The 24072-nt window shown below is 29.9% G+C and overlaps 1 protein-coding gene across 1 annotated transcript; it reads right to left on the bottom strand.

The window, feature by feature from the left end:
* Nucleotides 1-2050: 2050 nt before the first annotated feature.
* LOC111676413 (glutamine synthetase 1, mitochondrial) lies at nt 2051-4194 on the bottom strand. Its single transcript, XM_023437330.2, has one exon. It carries the CDS (start codon nt 3611-3613, stop codon nt 2414-2416), a length of 1200 nt encoding a protein of 399 aa, XP_023293098.1. The 5' UTR covers nt 3614-4194; the 3' UTR covers nt 2051-2413.
* Nucleotides 4195-24072: the final 19878 nt, after the last annotated feature.

Below are 24072 nucleotides of genomic sequence, written 5' to 3'. Positions count from 1 at the left end.
TTCTTGAAGAAATGCGTTTTTGGTACGAAAAAGTTCCTTTTGTTTACTCTTTAGAGTGCAGGGTATACAAAATTCCTATTTGTGGGTTTAATGACATTCCGAGACACTGTATGCAAGTTTATCCGTCTATCTGTTGTTTACTTTACACATTCAAATGTTTCAATGTCATTCACTGTTAAACAAAACCTTGAGAAAGTTGATGAGAAATTATTTTGTATTTTTAATTAATAAAAATTAATTATTTTGTTTATTTTCGTTAAAATTGCATTGAAACAAAAAGTAATAATTTGTCGAAATTTAATTCTTGAAGTCATAATTTATCAGAAAAGTTTTTTTTTGGAATCAGAGAATCTTTGCTGATTTAGGTCATTTCTGTCATCCCGGCTTTGATTCAACACCCACTAGCGACTAACTTAGGAACGAAGCATCAAACAAACATATAAAGCCTATACTTTACAATACATTATAGACTAGACTTAAGTTCATATACTATAGACTTAATTACAGAATAGACTATGGACTGGAATATAAACTACACACTAGACTATAGACTAGACTATAGACTAGACTATAGACTAGACTATAGACTAGACTATAAACTGGACTATAGACTATAGACTAGACTATAGACTAGACTATAGACTAGACTATAGACTAGACTATAGACTAGACTATAGACTAGACTATAGACTAGACTATAGACTAGACTATAGACTAGACTATAGACTAGACTATAGACTAGACTATAGACTAGATTATAGACTATAGACTAGGCTATAGACTAGACTATAGTCTATACTATAGACTACACTTTAGACTAGACTTTAGACTAGACAATTAGACTATAGACTAGACTATAGATTGGATATAGAAAACAGTTTTCTTTTCTCTGAATCCTAACATTATATAATTTATGATTTGATTTACTTCTACATATAGCAATTTATATAAATCGGATTAAATAAGATACTTTTATGTTTAGGAATTTGAAAAGAAATTTCTCTGGCAGCACTAATTTTAAGACTTAGATTAAAATGAGATCAATGATCTCATTAGTGACTGAAACTCTTCCGGTTTCACAAAAGCTAACGAAATTCGACTAAAACGAGATAGTAAATGACAAACGAAAGCTAGAAAACTATTTTTATGAAAAAAAAAATACTTTACTGTGGGACAGATATTTGTATAGAAGACTGTCTGTTATAGTATTTAGCAATAAAAACAATTTAATATTTTTAGAATATTTTGTTCATTTTATATTTATTTTTGTTTTTTTTTCATGATATTTTTTTCTTTTGTTTTTGCCACAAAACTAACAACTATAATATGTGGGGTGTAGTAATTTAGTGAATATGTTTTGTAATGTTTTTTTTTATTTTTAAATTTTTAATTTTTCACTTTTGTTGTGTCATTTTTAAATATTTTGTTAATTTTACAACAATTTCTTACAAGATATTTTTTAGTTAAAATTTTCAACAATTTGTTATTTACTTGATTTTGAAATATTTTTAAAATTTAAGAAAAAATACTGTAAAAATTGAGTTTTTTTTAAATTTAATTTCTGTTGTTTGTGGGAGAGAGGCATGGGGGAGATATAACGGTTTTTGTTTATAAAACAAAAAATATAGAAAATTTTATATTTTCTGAAAGTATTTAATAGTAAGAAATAAAATTGTGCAGCCATTTAGATTTTTTTCAATATTTTTTTCGCTTATATTTTTTTATAATAAAAATACATTTTTCTTTTTATAATTATTAATTATAATAAAATTTATGGCAGATTTAAATTAAATGCTATAAAAAATAATAAAAAAATTATATAATTTACTCAAAAAAACAAAAAAAGAAAATTAGTAACAAATTTTTTAAAAATTATATTTATTTTTAGGGAGGTTTATGTTTGTATGTATAAAAAAGGATGTTTTCAATTATTATTTTTTACATTAAAGGAATTTCTTTTGTTTTTAATAAAACTATATTTGTAGTTGTTTTTTTTTTTTTTTGTTTAACTATATACAAATAAAATAAAAAAATAGATAATAGTTTAGAATTTGTTCTCTTATTTAAAAAAGTCCCTTCTTATTAAGATAATCATCATGTTTTTATTATAATATAAATTGTTGGCGGGTGTTTTTTTTCATTTTTTTCGGGGGATATAGGGGATTAGGTTGAAGGAAATATTCAATGGAATAAACTCATTTTTTACGAAATTTGATTTAATGTTTAATTTGCTTAGTTGTCTTTAAAAAAATGAGTACTAATAATATAATATTAATATAATAATAGTTAATGTTGTTTTTGTTGTTATTTTAATAAAGTTCTCTACCCTTTTACTCTTGTCTGAAGAGGGAGAGAAGTTGGATGATGTGATAGATAGTGATTGGAGTTGTGATTAGCTCTAAACTCTGTTAACTTATTCATTCAACAAACAGGTTCTTACGAGAGCATCGCAGACAGCATAAGGATCACAATTGGAACTGGGACGGCGATCTTCAAAGTAGCCCTTGCCAGCAGTGGCTACACCACGAGGCACACGTACACTGACAGCACGATTGGCTACACCCCAGGAGAATTTGTCAATGCTGGAGGTTTCCAAGCGTCCCACCAGACGGCGTTCGTTGTCCTTGCCCTCTTTGGGATCGTAGGCCTTGATGTGACGTTCATGACGTTTGCTCAATTTGTTGATGGCCTCTTCGATGGCCTTCATGCCGCCATCGGCACGCATGGCTTTGGTGGAGAAATTGGTGTGGGCGCCAGCGCCGTTCCATTGTCCCTCCATGGGTTTGGGATCGAAGGTTACCACCACGCCGAATTCTTCGGCTATGCGATGCAAAATATAACGAGACACCCACAAATCATCGCTGGCCTTAATGCCTAGACTGGGACCCACCTGGTATTCCCATTGGGCGGGCATAACTTCGGCATTAGTGCCGGCAAAATCGATACCAGCATACAAACAGGCGACAGCATGAGCCTCCACCAAATCACGGGCATATACACGGTCAGCACCAACACCACAGTAGTAGGGACCTTGAGGTGCAGGGAAGCCATTGGCGGGCCAGCCGAAGGGACGGCCATCCACATCTAATAAAGTGTATTCTTGTTCAATGCCGAACCAGGGTTCATGATCAGTCACCTTATCGATGGCAGCTTGCAAAGCAGCACGTTTGTTGGATTTAGTGGCACTGCCATCAGCCAAATAAGTATCACACATGACAATAATATCATTCTTGCCGGGCTTGAAGGGATCCTTGTAAATGGCACGGGGCACCAATGTGGTGTCGGAATTTTCGCCAACTGCCTGGTAGGTGGAACTGCCATCGTATTGCCAGTTGGGCAAATCTTCTACACCAGTGGGGATTTTGTCCAAAACACGATCCTTCAAACGGATATTTTCACCAGTACCATCGATCCACAAGTAGGTGGCTTGAACACGATCGCTGGGGGTTTCCAATTTGCGATAACGATCCAAAATCGATTTGTCCAAAGCAGTGTTGGGGGAGTTTTTCAAGAAACCGCCCATCACAGCAGGGGTGGTGCTGAAGGAGCGCAGTTGTTTAGAGGCGGAGGCGAGCTCTTTGCCTAGGAAAAGACCAGCACAACGTAAAGCCATTTTTTCTGTTTTTTATTTATAAAGTTTTGGAAAAACAATTAATTTCTTTAATAATTTGAAGGTCAAGGATAAGACGTTGCTGGTTAGAACAGGATGCTGTAGATTTGTACTAAAGTTGTTGTAATTGGATGATTTTTTGAAAAGGTACTCGTTATTTTTGTTTGTTTTGTGAGGTGTTTTTTAAAGTTTTGTTTTTTTAATAATTAATACATTTCACTTTTTAGTTTTTGTTTTAATTTATTTTCAAAAAACGCGTGTTTTTTAATTTTTTTAAACACTAGCAACGGTTGTTGTTGTTTTATTTTTTTTATTTTTCAGAATGAATATATATTTTTGTATTTTACAACAAAAAAATGTATACAGAGTTTAGATTTTTTTAATATTTTATAAAAATATGATTTTTTTTAAATATACGCGACGGAGCACGAAAACTGGACGCCCATCCTCTACGAAGTTAGGATAGCTTGTGAATGTTTTCAGCTGTGTAACATAGACTTTTTCTCAATTTTTCGAAGCTCTTGGAAATTTTCTTTATCGCTAAATGTACACACAGTAAACGATAGAACACGGAATATACAATGGCAGCAGAGGTTGACGCAGCAGCACATTTTATACAACTTCTCTACTTCAGTCAACTGCAATACACACTCACAATCCTATATATACATACACTATCCACTAAATGGTAGAGACGATGACAGTCAATGAGTTAATCTCACATCAACAATATACATAAATTGTGGTTGGTGTATTCGAATGTTTGTACATATTAGTGTTTAAGTGATAACACACACTCACTCTAAAAATATTAAAGCACGCACTTGCTCAGATACTGCTGCTGTTGCTATTAGAGAGAGTGCAAGAGCGAAAGGGAGAGACAGTGAGAAGAACGTTTCTTATGAGTGAGTAATAATGCAGTTTCTTTAATTTAACTAAAGTGCAAGCAATAAAGTGTTGTTAACATTTAAATTGAGCTTTATGTTGTTGTTTAAGGGAATTCATAAACAGCTAACGACAAAAAATAGGACAAGATATGAATTGGACTGAACTAGAAATGAACTAGTAGTGAACTAAAACAAAACTAGAACTGAACTAGAACTGAACTAGAACTAGAACTGAACTATAACTGAACTAGAACTGAACTAGAACTGAACTAGAACTGAACTAGAACTGAACTAGAACTGTACTAGAACTGAACTAGACCTGAACTAGAACTGAACTAGAACTGAACTAGAACTGAACTAGAACTGAACTAGAACTGAACTAGAACTAAACTAGAACTGAACTAGAACTGAACTAGAACTGAACTAGAACTGAACTAAAACTAGAACTGAACTAGAACTGAACTAGAACTGAACTAGAACTGAACTAGAACTGAACTAGAACTGAACTAGAACTGAACTAGAACTGAACTAGAACTGAACTAGAACTGAACTAGAACTGAACTAGAACTGAACTAGAACTGAACTAGAACTGAACTAGAACTGAACTAGAACTGAACTGAACTAGAACTGAACTAGAACTGAACTAGAACTGAACTAGAACTGAACTGAACTAGAACTGAACTAGAACTGAACTAGAACTGAACTAGAACTGAACTAGAACTGAACTAGAACTGAACTAGAACTGAACTAGAACTGAACTAGAACTGAACTAGAACTGAACTAGAACTGAACTAGAAACTCTGAACTAGAACTGAACTAGAACTGAACTAGAACTAAACTAGAACTGAACTAGAACTGAACTAGAACTGAACTAGAACTGAACTAGAACTGAACTAGAACTGAACTAGAACTGAACTAGAACTGAACTAGAACTGAACTAGAACTGAACTAGAACTAAACTAGAACTGAACTAGAACTGAACTAGAACTGAACTAGAACTGAACTAGAACTGAATTAGAACTGAACTAGAACTGAACTAGAATGGAACTAGAACTGAAGTAGAATGGAACTACAATTGAAATTCCCTTTACCAGATTAAAATTTTTATTCAGCTATGATTTTGTATGTTTTCATGTCGTTAGCTGTAAATTGAAAAAAGTATGAATTGATAAGATTAATGTACATATAAATATAAGCAAAAAATAACAACAACATATTGCCTTAATTGGAGTAGAATGTATATTTTTTTGTTTGTTATCATATTCAGCACTTACAAACAAACATATTTATTATTCTACTATAATTTACATAAACATTTGTTACTAATTGGTATTTTTCCCTTATTAGCTAATATTGTCGTCCCATTTATCATTCAATTTTATTTATTTAATAATATTATGTTGTTCTTTTCATTCTATTCTTCAGTTCCAATAAGAATACAAATGTTTATCTTTGTTTGAATTTTTTTTTTATTTATTGTGGTGATTGTTTCGAGCTCCAAAAAGAAAGGAACATTTCTCGCATTAGTGTACAGAAATATTGTTGCGTTCTAGTATATTCTCGTATTTTTGATTGTTTTGTTTGTTCAGATTTTGTATACATCTCTTTTACTCACATTTACAAAAGCGCATGTGTTTATCAGATGTTTGTTTACATTAACTTAACAGATTTCTGGTATAATAAGGTTATAGAATACAGTGTGAAAAGCTTTTTTCGTTAACAGTTATATGTAATGTATTAAAGAAACTGTTGGTTATAGAGAATGTTAACAATAGGATAACTAGGACAGTGGACATATTAGTTTGAATTTTATATACCTACATCAACTTGTTTTTGAAATTTTATCGAAGCCCCACTTTATTGGACAATAGATAGATAGATAGATAGATAGATAGATAGATAGATAGATAGATAGATAGATAGATAGATAGATAGATAGATAGATAGATAGATAGATAGATAGATAGATAGATAGATAGATAGATGGATGGATGGATGGATAGATAGATAGATAGATAGATAGATAGATAGATAGATATATAGATAGATAGATAGATAGATAGATAGATAGATAGATAGATAGATAGATAGATAGATAGATAGATAGATAGATAGATAGATAGATAGATAGATAGATAGATAGATAGATAGATAGATAGATAGATAGATAGATAGATAGACAGATAGATAGATAAATAGATAGATAGATAGATAGATAGATAGATAGATAGATAGATAGATAGATAGATAGATAGATAGATAGATAGATAGGTAGATAGATAGATAGATAGATAGATAGATAGATAGATAGATAGATAGATAGATAGATAGATAGATAGATAGATAGATAGATAGATAGATAGATAGATGGATGGATGGATAGATAGATAGATAGATAGATAGATAGATAGATAGATAGATAGATAGATAGATAGATAGATAGATAGATAGATAGATAGATAGATAGATAGATAGATAGATAGATAGATAGATAGATAGATAGATAGATAGACAGGTAGATAGATAGATAGATAGATAGATAGATAGATAGATAGATAGATAGGTAGGTAGATAGATAGATAGATAGATAGATAGATAGATAGATAGATAGATAGATAGATAGATAGATAGATAGATAGATAGATAGATAGATAGATAGATAGATAGATAGATAGATAGATAGATAGATAGATAGATAGATAGATAGCGATGGATAGTTCGTTAGTGTGAATTAAATTCATATCCAGCGGTTCCAGCAATCCACTGTAAATGTTTTACAGAACACAGGTAATACTGTTAAATATCCTTTATGTTATAAAATTTATGTTAAATTACAGCAACTTGACAACTACATAACATTGAAACTAAAAGAACAGCAACAGTCTCAAATGCATTTCAACTTACTGCAACTCACCAACCAAGCGTTTAACAAGTGAGATAACAATAAACACAAAGAAAAATATGCAAAAGAGAGTTAGTAAATTACTTAGAAAAGAACTTTGACCTTTACATAACATAGGTATTTGATTGCAGTTTAACCACAACAACAAATACACTTCTTGTAAAGCTTTCGCTTCAAAAACCCAAACAAAATAAAACTACTAGAAGAAAAATAGGCCGTCTGGTTTGATGACACAATAGTAAAGTAATAACAACAACAAAAACAGAAAAACAAAAGCTACAAAAACAACAAATTATTTAAGCAACCATATGAAAATATACTTAAAAAACTTGAACTACTTTCGGAAAGTAGAAAACAGCTGATAGACCACGTCTGACTTGTGTTTTTTTGTTTTGTTGTTGTTTATAGTATACAATGGCATGCAGAAACCTGTTCAACGAGTGTGTTGTTATTTTGTATTTATTTTAAGGCTGAAAACAACAAACAACTGCATAGTTTGTGTTTTTTGGTTGCTGTTGCAGTTGTTTAAATCCATGAAATCGTTGCAATTGTATTGCAGTTAAATGTGTTTTTTTCGCTTTGTAATTGTTTTTTAAACCGCAAATACCAGTTTTTATTTTTATTACTTTATATATAGTCTGTCTATTAAAATAGTATACGAGAGCAAGTGGGAAAGTTTTTCGGATTAATTTCCTTCGTTTATTTGTGTATTCTATTGTATTGGGGTGTCTCTTTCAAATCCTTTTTGAGGTTTTGAGAATATTGGCCAGTGAAGTCAGGAATATATAAAGTCATACACATTCGCATTAAGTATCGCCTAATCCTTGGGAAAACTTTACTTCTCACAGTGTTTTAAGTTTTATTAAATATTTTCTTATCTGTATTTATACAAAAGTGAATAACTTTTAAAGACCTTCTACGTTAACCCTCGTCAAACAAAAAGTGAGTGGTGATACGTGTTGATTTGATAAGAATGCCATAAAATAAAAACTTAAGTTACAAAAATAAACAACAATAACAACAAGAAAAAAATGCAGTTGCAACGGAAGCTTTATTGCATAAAAAAGCTTAAGAAAAAAAATAACCTAAAAAAACTTTTTCTTGTTATTTATTTATTAATTTATGCGTAAATGCAATTGTTTCCTCATGATGTGGAATACTTTCATTGGGCACACTTACATGGCCAGCGGAATCAATGCCAAGGAGTGTTAAATTGAAAATTATTAAATATATAGGTGACAATACAAACACCCTAAAGTGGCTAAATAATTTTATGGAATTACCATAGGCTGGTCCAAAAGACATGTTTAATTGCAGACAAGAATAATTTTGAGAAGCATTGTGTTTTCTAAACAGAAACAAAACTATAAAGCACATAAAAGCTTTCAAGCGTTTCAAGCGGATTAAGCGTGATTTCTTTAAGAGTCTACAAATTGATCGTTACTTAGGAATAGCTTACGAACAAGATCCAGTCTAAAATCATTTATTTTTTAACACAGTGCAACACGAAAAAATAACCATATAAAATACCAAATATAAGAAGACTTCCAGTTTTGCCCAATGTCATACACTTTTTTATTATATAGTCCCCAAAGATTTGGGCCCTCGTCGTTAATTTTGAGAAACGTAACAATTTTCTCAGGCTCATAGCTTGCAAACCGTTCGAAATTTTAATTTACTCTCTTTGTGATAAGAGCAACAACATACCCATAGAGAATAAATCAAAATTACGAATGGTTTACAAGATATGAGAAAATGATCACCCAATTAATTTCCTAAAGGAAGAACAGCGAGATAATCGTAATGTTCCTATAAGACCCAATCGAAGAAATGCCGATTTACCTTACTCAAACGCAGTAGACTAAGAGGGTTAAGTTCCTCAAATTCCTCCAGATCGTCATGGAATCTTTTCATCGGCCATTTCAATCTGAGATTCTGTATCTTAGAACAGTGGCGAATTATTTGCTCTGTAATCTCAAATTCCTCTACGTCTTCACATAACCTGCAATAGTCCTTTAAATACTGTCCCACTTACTGATAAAGCCGCTAATTGAGTAATATCCCATTTATCCAGTCCTTTAGTTATCTACATAATCTTACAAAGTTTTTGCCATTAGGCCTTTGATATGGGTGGTTTTACCGACATTTCCCTGTAGCAAATATATATCAAGGTTTGAACCTTATCTAGCTAGATCGTTTGCAACCTCATTACTATATACATTGCAGTGTCCCGTTAACCAACTACATAAGTGTAATGGTAAACAGTCTTATAATGACCTTAAGGAGAAAAGAGATATTTTATTTTAGTCTCTTCGATGTCTGTAAGATGTCATCTAAAACAATGTAGAGTTTAAGCTAAAACATATCGAGCTGGAAGCTCTTTCAGATGGTAATAAAAAGTTGTATAATATATTGACTAAAAAAATTTAGCACACGTTTATATATAATAGATATGTATTGTGTACTTAGAGATATAAACAAATGAAAATCCCCCATGAGTTGCAGGCGAAACTGAAAACATCTGTATGTATGAACATAAATACATACACACATATGTATGTATGAATATATTTTGTTTTTATAATTTTTCCGTTTTTGTTTCTTGTGGCAAACAAGAAAGTTGAATAAATGGACTTTGGATTCATCTTCACACACAAGAGAATGCAAAGGTTGACGCAATAAATGTGCTTGCTGTTCAAACTACTGAAAACAACAAACTGTTTCAATAAAAAAATTTATATATTCTCGTTTTTGCCACAAAATGTTGTTTTAAATGAATTACACGCTTTTGTGGCATGTAGCTTATTATAATGTTTCGTTTCCCAGTTTTTCAGTTAATTTTACCTTTCCATAAAATATAGGTCACTGAAAACAAAAGCACGTGGCTTTAAAATGATAGCCGATAGTGAGCGATTTGGGAAATAAACGAACATTTTATCAAAAAATACATACATATGTCGTTTTGGAGAGAAATATTTATAAAATGATTTAAAATCTATACAAATCACCGATTGGCAGTAGGAGGAGATGTGATGTGAGGTGAAATACAAATACAATTTTCAATTCTGAGAAATATTCCCAAGTGTATGAATATAATTTGCATAAAATTTTATTAAAATTAATAACAAACATGTATTTGTTTATAAAACCAGATAAATCTTGCCTCCTTTTGAAGCATGGCAATAGATCGAAATCGATTTTTTCTAAAAACAAAATTACTTCTGAATCTTTCAGAATTACATATAATATATGATAGTTCAGTTCTACATCAGTTCTACTTCAGTTTTACTAGTTCTAGTTCAGTTCTAGTTCAGTTCTATTTCAGTTCTAGTTCAGTTGTAGTTGTAGTTAAGCATAGCACCAGATCGAAATCCAGACATCTTAATAATTTGAAGCAGTAATCATGGATTTTTTAGTAGTTTAAAAAGAAAATTACTTCTGAATCTTTCAGAATTATATAAGCTGTATCTATAGTTCCATTCTACATCAGTTTTAGTTCAGCTCTAGATCAGTTCTAGTTTAGTTCTAGTTCAGTTCTAGTTCAGTTCTAATTCAGTTCTAGTTCAGTTCTAGTTGAGTTCTAGTTGAGTTCTAGTTGAGTTCTAGTTGAGTTCTAGTTGAGTTCTAGTTCAGTTCTAGTTCAGTTCTAGTTCAGTTCTAGTTCAGTTCTAGTTCAGTTCTAGTTCAGTTCTAGTTCAGTTCTAGTTCAGTTCTAGTTCAGTTCTAGTTCAGTTCTAGTTCAGTTCTAGTTCAGTTCAGTTCTAGTTCAGTTCTAGTTTAGTTCTAGTTTATTTGCTAGTTTATTTGCTGTTACTAATATCGTAGTTTTAGCTTTATAATTTTTCTAGTTCAGTTCTAGTTCAGTTCTAGTTCAGTTCTAGTTCAGTTCTAGTTCAGTTCTAGTTCAGTTCTAGTTCAGTTCTAGTTCAGTTCTAGTTCAGTTCTAGTTCAGTTCTAGTTCAGTTCTAGTTCAGTTCTAGTTCAGTTCTAGTTCAGTTCTAGTTCAGTTCTAGTTCAGTTCTAGTTCAGTTCTAGTTCAGTTCTAGTTCAGTTCTAGTTCAGTTCTAGTTAAGTTCTAGTTCAGTTCTAGTTCAGTTCTAGTTCAGTTCTAGTTCAGTTCTAGTTCAGTTCTAGTTCAGTTCTAGTTCAGTTCAGTTCTAGTTCAGTTCTAGTTCAGTTCTAGTTTAGTTCTAGTTTATTTGCTGTTACTAATATCGTAGTTTTAGCTTTATAATTTTATCAAAATGTTTCCAACATTATTAACAATAATTAATAAATAAAATATTTCTTGATAACGTTTGACATTAATACAACACTTTTAGATGTCAACGCTAAGAAACATTTATAAATTCCACTTGAAATTCTTAAAAGATTTTATAGGCCTATAACTACTTCTTATCTTTATATGGGCCACAAATAATCTGCTCTTTTTTTAAAAGAAAATTTTAAAATTTTGTTCAGAAAAGTTTATCTACCTGAAATCGTGTTACCACGAGTGTTAATAGTTTTATTTTATAAATTTAATTTAATAATTACAATCGTTAGTTATACTAATAGTTTGTCGTCAAGTAATCATAAATTATTTATTATTCCCATAAAGAAATTTCTAATCTGATATAAAGAAATGACACTTTTTTCCTAAAGTGTCACTCATAAAGTGATTGAAATGTCCAAGAAAAAATTCTATAAGTTTCGTGTTAACAATGGTCGCACTGATGATGGTAGTGGCGTGATTAAATTAACTTCAAAAATAAATTACCTTTAAGATATTTCTTTTATTATCTTTGATTGAAAAACTACAAATAAGAAAATCAATTTTTTTTCTAACATTTAACACTCATATTTTTTTCCACAATTGCCCGAACAATCAAATCAATCATTCAAATTAAATTTGTTTTTTAAGTTTTTTTCATAATCAAATTTTATAATGTTTGGGAAATGGGCTAACAAAGTCATCAAAATTAAATTATACAATTATTTTTAATCGAAAATAATAAATTTTATGTGAATTAGAAAAGACCACCAAATGTAAAAGTGAACTTTATTTTCTCTTTTTTTATGTTGATATTTTATTATTTCCTTTAATTTAATTGGAGTGTCACACGCAATGTTAAAGACATGAAGGTTTGGCAATACAGTTTTAAGCAGATCCCCTATGTTTTCTATTTCGAATTTCTTCCATTAAATAGTTTAACTAATTAAAAAGGATTTTGAATTTGAAATTTTTCTTAAAACGATTTCAAATTTTTAAAAATCTCTTAGAATTTTCAGGGATAAATGTCTAGCCACAACGTTGATCGTATAAGATTTATTGCATTTCTCATGTTGCACTTAAATTCGGACTGTAAGGCATCAAATGTGTTTTTGACTTTTGCTTAATTGATAAAAAGCAAGTATTATTAACAAATTTACCAAAGATACACAATGAAAAAGGTATTAAATGACATTGACAAACAATGACATTTAAATCTGTTTAGAAAAGTAATTGGAAAAATTTCCATACAAGAGAGCCCCACTAATGCAGGCGGTATTTATGCATAATTTGATTGAAGTATAGAAAGTTCTAGGTCTAATGAAAGTAAAATTTATCACAGAAACCTTGAAAATAATAAAGTTCTTTCTTTATTCTTGTTCCAATTTACCTAACTTAGGCATTCCTTTTTAAATATATCATTCATTTTCTCTGTTATATCTTTCATGCTAGAATTATTGCAAATATTTGTATAGTTACTTACTAGTTAACTTAGTGTTGGCTAAAAATAATTTATTATGCCAATTATAGGCATATTCAATTACACCCCTAAAGTGTTAAACAAGGTTAAAATTCTGGCCGATAAATTGTGAACTTGTTAATATTAAATTGTTATTGTGGTTGTTGCTTGTAAACCAATAAAAAAACAAAACTAATAATTATTTAACAGCAATGTGTTTTACTCAGAGCCTGACACACTTCACATTGTCTCTCTTACAATCGAAGGTGACCAGATTTTAAGACAACTCACGACATAAGTAAGTTTGATCTAATTAATCAAGTCCCTGAGATGTCAAGTCCAGGTTATGAGAATTAATCACGGTGGTCTGCCTAAACTAGACTATAGTCTAGACTATAGACTAGACTATAGATTAGACTATAGACTAGACTATAGACTAGACTATAGACTAGACTATAGACTAGACTATAGACTAGACTATAGACTAGACTATAGACTAGACTATAGACTAGACTATAGACTAGACTATAGACTAGACTATAGACTAGACTATAGACTAGACTATAGACTAGACTATAGACTAGACTATAGACTAGACTATAGACTAGACTATAGAATGGAATATAGACTAGACTAAAGGTAGTGAAATATAGTCTAGACTATTTGAACCTTGATTTTCATCTGACAAGCTGGTCACCTCTAATATAGCTCTCAATTCGATGTTATAATAATGTCATTAACAATGTTCAATAAACATGTTTTTAATCATTTATTGCATACGAAACAAAAAACTACACCAAATAATTAATTCTAATAAAACAAAAAATAAAATTGAAGTCATAAATTTAACAAATTTGAAGGTTACAAAAGTTCATAAACATTTTGAAGGGATCAGTGCATAAGATAAAAAATACAAAAAAAAATATTCTATATTTAGCAGAAGATTTATAAAAAACATCAATATGTTAGTTATCATTTATTTATGAAAAACAGGTATATAATAAATGATGAATAAATAAAGCGCTGACTTTGTTTAAAGAATTCAGAAAGGGGAGTTTTTTTTAGAAAGGAGTGCTGCTTTACATTATCCTTATTGTAGATCAGGGTTTGAGATTAAAAACGAAATACCTAGTAGATGAGATGAGCTGGCAAAATTATATGATCCTTATAAGGTGCTACCGTGAATGCGGGTTAAGTATTTGGGGTATGTAAGGACCGTTAAGTTGCGACACTAGTCTTCTGTACAGTTTTCAATTCAAACCGAATGTTTATAATATAACTATGGAAGAAATTTCGAATATAGAAGAAAATTGGGACCATGACGATATTATTGACAAGGAAGCAAATGTTCTGACAAGGGTTAAAGTTTTCGAGCCAAAAGGTGAGGACTATGCGATAGCTAAGTCAGACGTCGGGTCAGAGATCTAATCAAAATCCATCTCTGATTCAATTTTCAACTAAAATAGTTCATTGTTAAAGGAGGTTTATAGATGAAATATACTTTTTGTGATCCTAAGAAATACACCTATGTTGGACATTTTACACGCTTCTTAATAGGAAGAATTTTGTAGAAAATGTCATCTTTAAAAATGATAATCCGTTATTTAGAAACTCAGTCTTGTTGCCGACGAAAGCCAGGTAATAACAAGGAACGAATATCAGGTTTTCAGTGCAGACCTATGGATCATTTTAGAGCTCACCAATTAGCAAGATACATCATTTTTGTGTATTTCAATGAAAAGGGCAGTGCTATACGTTTCCTGTTGATATCTGCATCTGTAGGAGATCGAAAGTATACGATGTTTGTGTGTAATAATCAAGAATACAATTAAACGTTTGCAATGCTTCTATTGGGGGGAATATCCAGCAACGTTTCTATACTTAACGTTAAGACGTACGGCTCATGGTTCTACTTAATTAACAGATCTCACTAATCTTGTAGTGATGTTATATTCAAATAATTCTACCGGATTTTAGTTTAGGTTAGCTCATGCTTTTATAAAGTCAGTTGTGGGTCATATTGGTATTTAGGTTACATTTCGTGCTTACAAAAGTTCCTCTTGTATATTTGTTCAGCACTCCTAATCGCTTTAGATAATTATGTTACTAGGTTGTTATTGAAAACTGTTGTCTATCCCATCCAATTTTACCTTAGGTCGTTTTTATTACACGATAAATTTTAGATATTTTGTTTCTATATACATATCCTAACATACATAATATTAACACTCTACCATATCTGACATATACAGTTTATATATGAAGCAAAAAAAAAAAAAAATATATATATATAAAAACAATTGTCTCCAAGTCATTGGACATGTGTTTTAGAAGAGCCATAATATTTACAGCGATAAAGGGGATTTATATTCAATTTTCTATAAAGTGGTGGAAAATAACCACCAATGTTATTTATGTTCGACAAAAGTAGTTACAAATTTGTTTTTTTATATTTTATTCTCTAACATCACGTTCCATATTTATATAGAAACAGTAACTATATTGAATAAAAAAAATAAAAACAGCAGACCTCATTACAAATAAAATGCACTTTACAAACAATTTGTAATTTTTTATTGTTGCAGGTCTTATCTTATCAGCTTTAAATGTACAATTGGAAATAAACAATTTTAACAAAATATGAAGAAATGAAAACAAAAATTGTTTTTAATTCTTAGTTTTTAGATATTATAAAACTTGCAAAGCCCTCAAGAACCCCTTTTCCTAGTTATGAATTTCTTAAAAACATCTTGAACTTTTCAACACTTACTAACTATATCGCGTTAGTGTGTAAACTATTTGTATTGAAAATAAGCCAAAAGGAAACCATTTTCTCAAAATGTTCACAAGTCATCTAAGTCCATATAGTTATACAAAGGGTCCATTGTTAACATGGAAGGTTAAACTAATGTCTCAACATGATCAGATAAGGTCATAAAACATAATGTTAAATCATGTGATCACGAAAATCTGGGGATCACTAAATTGTGTTTTTAAAAATTATTTTGACAGCTAGATTTCTCTGTATGAGCCAGATATGGTAGAGAACTTCAGTTTTTAGTGCTTTATAGCTTTTAAATAGAAATTTACAGATTGCATCCGTATAGTAAAGACATAAACACGAAAGAAAGTATAAGATCGGAATCGTGAAAACTTTTTGAAATCATTTTAAATTAAGTTAAATATTGATGTAGATCTAGTGACCTATAGTACAGAAAATTACTCATTTTAACAGTGTTGGTAAATATTATAAAAAACAAACAAACATTAAATCATTAGGTTGTTGTCTCTGCTAAAACTGATAACAATGTGTTTAACAATATTATCGACATTAGAAGATCAACAAGTATCATTTAACAGGGTGACATGAAGATAAAATACATATGTATGTTACTATACTAGTTCAGTTCCAATCCAGTTCTAGTTCATATGTAGATCTTGTTTTAGTTTAGTTGTAGTTCTGTTCTACTTCTGTTCTAGTTCATTTCTAGTTTAGTTGCAGTTTAGATCTAGTTCTGTTCTAGTTCTGTTCTAGTTCTGTTCTAGTTCTGTTCTAGTTCTGTTCTAGTTCTGTTCTAGTTCTGTTCTAGTTCTGTTCTAGTTCTGTTCTAGTTCTGTTCTAGTTCTGTTCTAGTTCTGTTCTAGTTCTGTTCTAGTTCTGTTCTAGTTCTGTTCTAGTTCTGTTCTAGTTCTGTTCTAGTTCTGTTCTATTTCTGTTCTAGTTCTGTTCTAGTTCTGTTCTAGTTCTATTCTACTTAGTTCTGTTTTAGTTCTGTTCTAATATTACACTTTAACGGAAATCCTACATACAGCAATCAAAATAACTATCAACCAATAAACTACAACATAACAATAAACATCTCTAACGAAAACGCTACAAGAAACCATCAATATAACAACCACAGAACAATATATAAACCCAACACCTGTGATCTAGCCACATAGTTTATACTGTACAACCCTGGCGAATGACTTCGTTAACAATCACCAATTTTTACAAGAAATAGACCAAAAAACACATAGACCATAGTATAAAGTGAAATGCTTCTCTAATGAGTATAGAAGAAGAAATCATAGATGGGCACATTGCAGTACCAGTAAAAATGCAGTAAAAATAAGTTTTTACTGTTTACTGAAAAAAATTTCAGTATTCAGCAAAGTTTTACTGGTTACTGAAAAGTTTTTCAGTATTTAGTAAGTTTTGGCCTCCGGTAGGTTAGTGGTTAGTGTTCTAGTCTGGTAGACCGGAGGTGGTGGGTTCGATTCCCACCCGTGGCACTGGTTAAGGAGCGCACAACAGGCCCGATAGAGGCCTAGGTGTATTTCTTGGGATTTGATGTGTATACATCCTCCTTTCAAACTAACTAACTAACTAACTAGTAAGTTTTTACTGGTTACTGAAAAAATTTTCAGTATTCAGTAAATTTTACTGATTACTGCAAAAAATTGCATTAAATTTACTGGTTACTGCAAAAAAATGCAGTATTTTACTGATTACTGAAAATGTGTTTACAGTATTCCTTACAAACTAATAATTTACTGAAAATTCTATTTTCAACGTATTTTTAAATATTATACATTTTATATTATACATATTATTACAAGTAGCTATAGTGAGATTAATTTTACCTTTTGGGATTGTTAATCTTCAAAAGACAAGAACTTAGCTATGTATAAATTTATATAAGAGGTCAAATATTATATATATAATTTTGTCGGGCAATAAAAACTTATTAGAATCATTTATTATATTTTATATTAAATTATTAATAGAATTATAGTAATAGAGATCAATATGATAATAGTTGTATGAGAATTTAAGTTATATATAATATTTTTTTTACTAATAATGCATTTTGGTTGAAAATTTTACTGATTACTGAAAAAAATTTCAGTATTCAGTAAGATTTGCATTACCAGTATTTTTTACTGTTTACTGAAATATTTCAGTAAAATTTTACTGAATACTGAAACTGAAAAAATTTACTAATTACTGAAATGTGTAATGCAGTAAAATTATACTGCAGTGTGCCCATGTATGGAAGATATACCCTAAGAGTCACTTTACCATGTATTGTGAACAAAATCCCAGTTGGAATCATAAGTACTGAAAGCAAATGTCGAAGAAAGGCCTTTTTTAGCAGATCGCAAAGGAATATTAAATTTAAACGTACTAATTTCTCTATATATATTTGTCAAGCCATATGACTTAACGGGGTCAGTATTAATAATATATTGTACCTCAAAATACTTGAATGAAATAAAGTCAATATATAAAAGAAATTAAGTTCAAACATATTAGCAACAATTTAATATCTTTTGTTCAATTAAAATGTATAATTAATTTTTGCAGACACATCAGTATTTATGTTAAAAACGCATTTTTTTCAAAATTTCAATTTAATAAGAGATAAATAATATTTTGGAACGAGAACAAAGTACTTATGTATTTACTTATTTAGCCATTTGTTTATTGATTTCTGAAAAAAATAATGCAATGAACTCTTTTGTTATGAAAAAAATTCCATAAAAATTTAACATTTCTTTTTCAATATTATTTTTTATATTTTATCAAAAGTGTGTTACAAATAACAATTCTTTAGAAAAATATAACTCCTTAATAACAACATGTGGATAAGTTTTATAACAACTCGTTCAACGAATACTTAATTAAATTAAATGTACCACAAAAAAGTGAAATAAAACAAGACGTAATAATAATTGTAGTCGCATCTTAAGAGGATTTTGAAAAATACACAGAAAAAATGTGCAAATAATTTACAATTTTTTAATGCTTAAGTATGAAATGATATTTAAATGTTTTTTTTTTCTTTTTTTAAAATATTTTATAAACAAATGAATAATAAACATTTTTGATAATTTTTTCTGTTCTAGTTCTGTTCTGTTCTAGTTCTGTTCTGTTCTAGTTCTGTTCTGTTCTAGTTCTGTTCTGTTCTAGTTCTGTTCTAGTTCTGTTCTAGTTCTGTTCTAGTTCTGTTCTAGTTCTGTTCTAGTTCTGTTCTAGTTCAGTTCTGTTCTGTTCTAGTTCTGTTCTGTTCAGTTCTAGTTCTGTTCTAGTTCAGTTCTAGTACTGTCCTAGTTTTTCTACAATAAAATTTGTAGTTGTCCAATATATTCAATATATTTTTTTTTTTTTTGTATTTTAGCAAACATTTATTATTTATGCACGTGTTTGGTATTATAAAATTTTACCAAAAATTATGAAATACTACTTCTCAAGACGTATTATATTCATATTAAATTTGAATTTATTTATTTATTATGTTATTTACACATGTTCGAACAAGAAATATGAAACATTTGTTCTAAAAGAAAAAAAAACATTATTTGTTAGTTTTGATAGAGAGACGGACGGACACCTTCTAAGTAAGTCGAAATACATACGTATGTATAACAATAAATAATAATAAAAATAAATTTAATTAAGAAGAAATCTGAACAATTAATAGGAAATAAAATAAGTAGGAAAATATACTTACATATGTATGCAAAATTTTAAGAATTTTGTAGCTAAAGGATTTTGTCTAGACTTAGCCATAAGCATAATGTTATTAAATGAGAGTTAAGTGTGTTAATTAGGTTTACTTATGACTGATTCAAAAACTAGACTTAAATGTGTTTAATAAACCTGTAAAGTTTAGTATTTCAGAATTTTAAGGCATTTTGCTGAAAGAGTTATTCTGATAAAAAGTCTTAAACATATTTTTCAACTTATTTTTCATTGTTAAAAATGCATTTCAAATAAAAATTAAATCTTTGTTGATGTCTTAAAGTCGTTTACTGTTTAATGTGCGATTTGAAGATAAATCAAGGTACTTTACGAACCCAGCACTTGTGTGTAAATATTTTCACTTTATATGCGAATATTTTTCCACCAAAAGGTTATTGATATTTTACAAAATTTTCTGGTATCTTCTATGGAAATTTGCATTAGTGTTTTTTTCTTATTTATTTCATTTGTTTTCTTAACAGTTCACATGCCTTTGATGGCAAGAATTCTTTCTGAGTTGATTGCTTGATGGGTCATTCGTTATATTATTGCCAGGAAGTCTTAAGGTAAACAAAATTGTAGGGATTTTCATTTTGCCATGTCATACGAAGACAATGAACGACGCAATTCATCATCTTCGCATTTAGAGGTGCATAATAAAGTTTAATAAAAAAAACTCAAGAAAACACAAGTACGTTTTCCAATTTAATGAATGAATTACTATTTTATGAAATACTGTGGTTTTTGACCTTTAACAATCATGTTTTTGCATTCGTTAAGTGAGTTAACAATAATGGCTTCATTTCATTTTCAGGTCATTAACTGACAGTTCATATTCTTGATTATTGTAATTTAAAAAAGTTTTCAAAAAGAAAACATGTTTACACTACTTGTTTTTTTCTAAACAACTTAATTTGTTCATCGAAAAAAAATATTCCAAATACGCATAGACACACACATATACATATTCAATGACGTTAATAGGTCTTTGATTTCTTGGAAATTATAAATGACATTTCGATGGGGAAGTTTGAGAAGGAAGAAATTTTTATGTTCAAAATAGTTTACATTTGAAGAGTTCAAAGAAAAAAACATTGTTGTCTGTATATTGATCATGTTCCCTGTTCCATGGAACAAGGAGATTAAATGATACCTGTATTTGGACTTCGGCAGCATAAGCGACTGTCTTAATTTTCATAATATATTTTTCGATTAGTAAAAAGTACATAACTACATTCCATAGTATGGTGGACAGGAATCCCCCTGTTATGTATTTCGATTGTCATAAAACATTAACTTCTCCCATCGTTGCAGTAATGACCTTGCCATTAATACAGCAAGAAGTTCTTTAATGCCTAAGAAGCCGACAAGGGAACACCCCTCAACGTTCTATTAGCGAATGAAGATCTAATTTAGAAAATAATTAACAATTAAAAAATATTTTCTTGATACTTTTTCAAGGTAATATTATGAATTTATTACAAAAGATATTAAACATTTAGCTTAAAAAAAAACTTTAGTTGTTTGCAAATAAAAAGGACACTTCCAGGTATTTCTGTCGCCATCAATTATTGTTATATACTCCCAAGACTCATGCTATAATTCCCAGAATAAAAACATCCAGTCTTAACATAACATGGCACAGCCTGAATTGATTAAGTGCGGCAGAATATCTTTTGGAATTCCAAAAAAAGTTTTATAGGGGATATACTTACATATGTATGTATATCATGACTATACTATACTCTAGACCATAAACTAGATTATAGACTAGACGATAGACTATAAACTAGACTATAACTAGGCTATAGACTAGACTATGGACTAGAATGATGACTAGACTAGACTGGACTATAGACTGTCTACTAGATTATAGACTAAAGAATAGATTATAGACTATACTATAGACAAGACTACAGACTGAACTAAAGACTAGACTATAGGCTAGACTATAAACTAGACTATAAACTAGACTATAAACTAGACTATATACTAGACTATAGACTAGACTATGGACTAGAATGATGACTAGACTAGACTGGACTATAGACTGTCTACTAGATTATAGACTATACTATAGACAATACTACAGAGTGGACTAAATACTAGACTATAGACTAGACTATAGACTACACTATAGACTAGACTATAGACTAGACTATAGACTAGACTATAGACTAGACTATAGACTAGACTATAGACTAGACTATAGACTAGATTATAGACTAGACTATAGACTAGACTATAGACTAGACTATAGACTACACTATAAACTAGACTGTAGACTACACTATAGACTAGACTATAGACTAGACTATAGCCTAGACTATAGACTAGACTACAAATGAGATATGTTAACTGATTGGAGTTCTTTACACAAAGTATAAAACTAGATCCGACTACCAGCCTCAGAAAAATTAAAAATAGTTCAACGAGACAAAAAAATCAAAGAATTCAAAAATAAGTTATAAAATTAAAATTATCTAATCTAATTTGTGATTTGTAGGCTGGTAATTCCCGGCATCAGGGACTTTTTAAAACAAAAGTACAATCATTTTTATCTGGTACATTCATTCTTTCATTCTTTCATAAATTTTCATCCAAAAATTACTGTAACAATAGAATTTAAAAATAGAAAATAATAGACATAATTTCTTATTAAAAGCATTTAAAAATCTGTTTTATTGTAAAAACATTAAAGGTCAATTATTTTGATATTTTACATTAAACAAACTATCATTGAAAATCTTATTTGCAAAATAATTTATCACAAACATACACTCGATATAAGAGTCATACTAATTTTGCAACAATAGCAAAATGATTCAACAGGTATAATAAAATTCCCATAATAATTGGTCCGAATCTTTAGTTTGTTTATATAATTTTATTGCCTTTTTTCTTGTTATACGATTTGTTTGTATATATGTATGTATGTCTTCAACAAAAATGTATAACATCTCCAAAGTTATGAATGAGTTTGAGCTTTTTTTCTTCTGTATTTTATTCATAAGTATTGGCATATGTAGTAAGAAATACCTACATATGCACAAATAAATGGAAATATTATAAAATACTAGTCGCCTATACCCGGGTTTCTTATGAAGAATACAATTCGCAAATTCTAAACATATAACATCTGCAAGTCCATGAACATTGGGATGAAATGGAATAAAACTCTAAACAAAACTATTTTAAGGCTATAGATTATACTATATATTAGACTATAAACTAGACTGTGGAGTAGACTCGACTATAAACTAGATTATAGACTTGACTATATTTGAGACTTTGAACTAGACTATAGACTAGACTATAGACTAGACTATAGACTAGACTATAGACTAGACTAGACTTTAGACTAGACTATAGACTAGACTATAGACTAAACTATAGACTAGACTATAGACTAGACTATAGACTAGACTATAAACTAGACTATAGACTAGACTATAGACTAGACTATAGACTAGACTATAGACTAGACTATAGACTAGACTATAGACTAGACTATAAACTAGACTATAGACTAGACTATAGACTAGACTATAGACTAGACTATAGACTAGACTATGGACTAGACTATAGACTAGACTATACACTAGACTATAGACTAGACTATACACTAGACTATACACTACACTATACACTACACTATACACTAGACTATACACTACACTATACACTAAACTATACACTAGAATATGTACTAGACTATACACTATACTATGGAACAAAATTGCCCATATCCAGAGATGCTTCTTTGTGATCCAAATTCAAAGCAATCTACTTATTATGAACTATAAGCACCTTATCTCAACAACCGACCCAGTGTGCAATATTTTATATTGATTTTGAAGAAGAATAAAATATACAATAACAATTTTACACATCCATAACAAATAAATATGTGCATATGTAAATGTATATAAATGCCTGTGTATGAATGCATAAGATTGAGTAAGGAATGTATGTATCTTATGAATTGAATTTATAGAATTCGCTGATCACAATCACTCACCTGTGTGAATGCACACGCATACGAACATTTTCATTCACCTAGGCAAATAAAATAAAACAGCTGTTTTTGTGATTGTTGGCCAAATGTGCGTATTTATATTAATGAGAGAAAGGGAAAATTTGTTAAGAATTTTTTTTGGGGGGTTATTGAGAATATGTGGATTTGGTGATAATGCGCAAACGTTAGAAATAATTTTTCTCTTAAGGAAAATTTTACAGAAAATCACTGTAAGCTGATTGTTGACTATGTAATATGGTTGTGAAATTTACACAAATGTTTGTTAAAATTTTTCTTACAATAAAGTATATATTGTCTAGTCTACAGTTTAGTCTATAGTCTAGTTTATAGTCTAGTCTATAGTCTAGTCTATAGTCTAGTCTATAGTCTAGTCTATAGTCTAGTCTATAGTCTAGTCTATAGTCTAGTCTAT

Source organism: Lucilia cuprina, chromosome 2, assembly GCF_022045245.1.
Source record: "Lucilia cuprina isolate Lc7/37 chromosome 2, ASM2204524v1, whole genome shotgun sequence".
NCBI lineage: Eukaryota > Metazoa > Arthropoda > Insecta > Diptera > Calliphoridae > Lucilia > Lucilia cuprina.
This window is presented reverse-complemented; position numbering and strand designations above follow the sequence as displayed.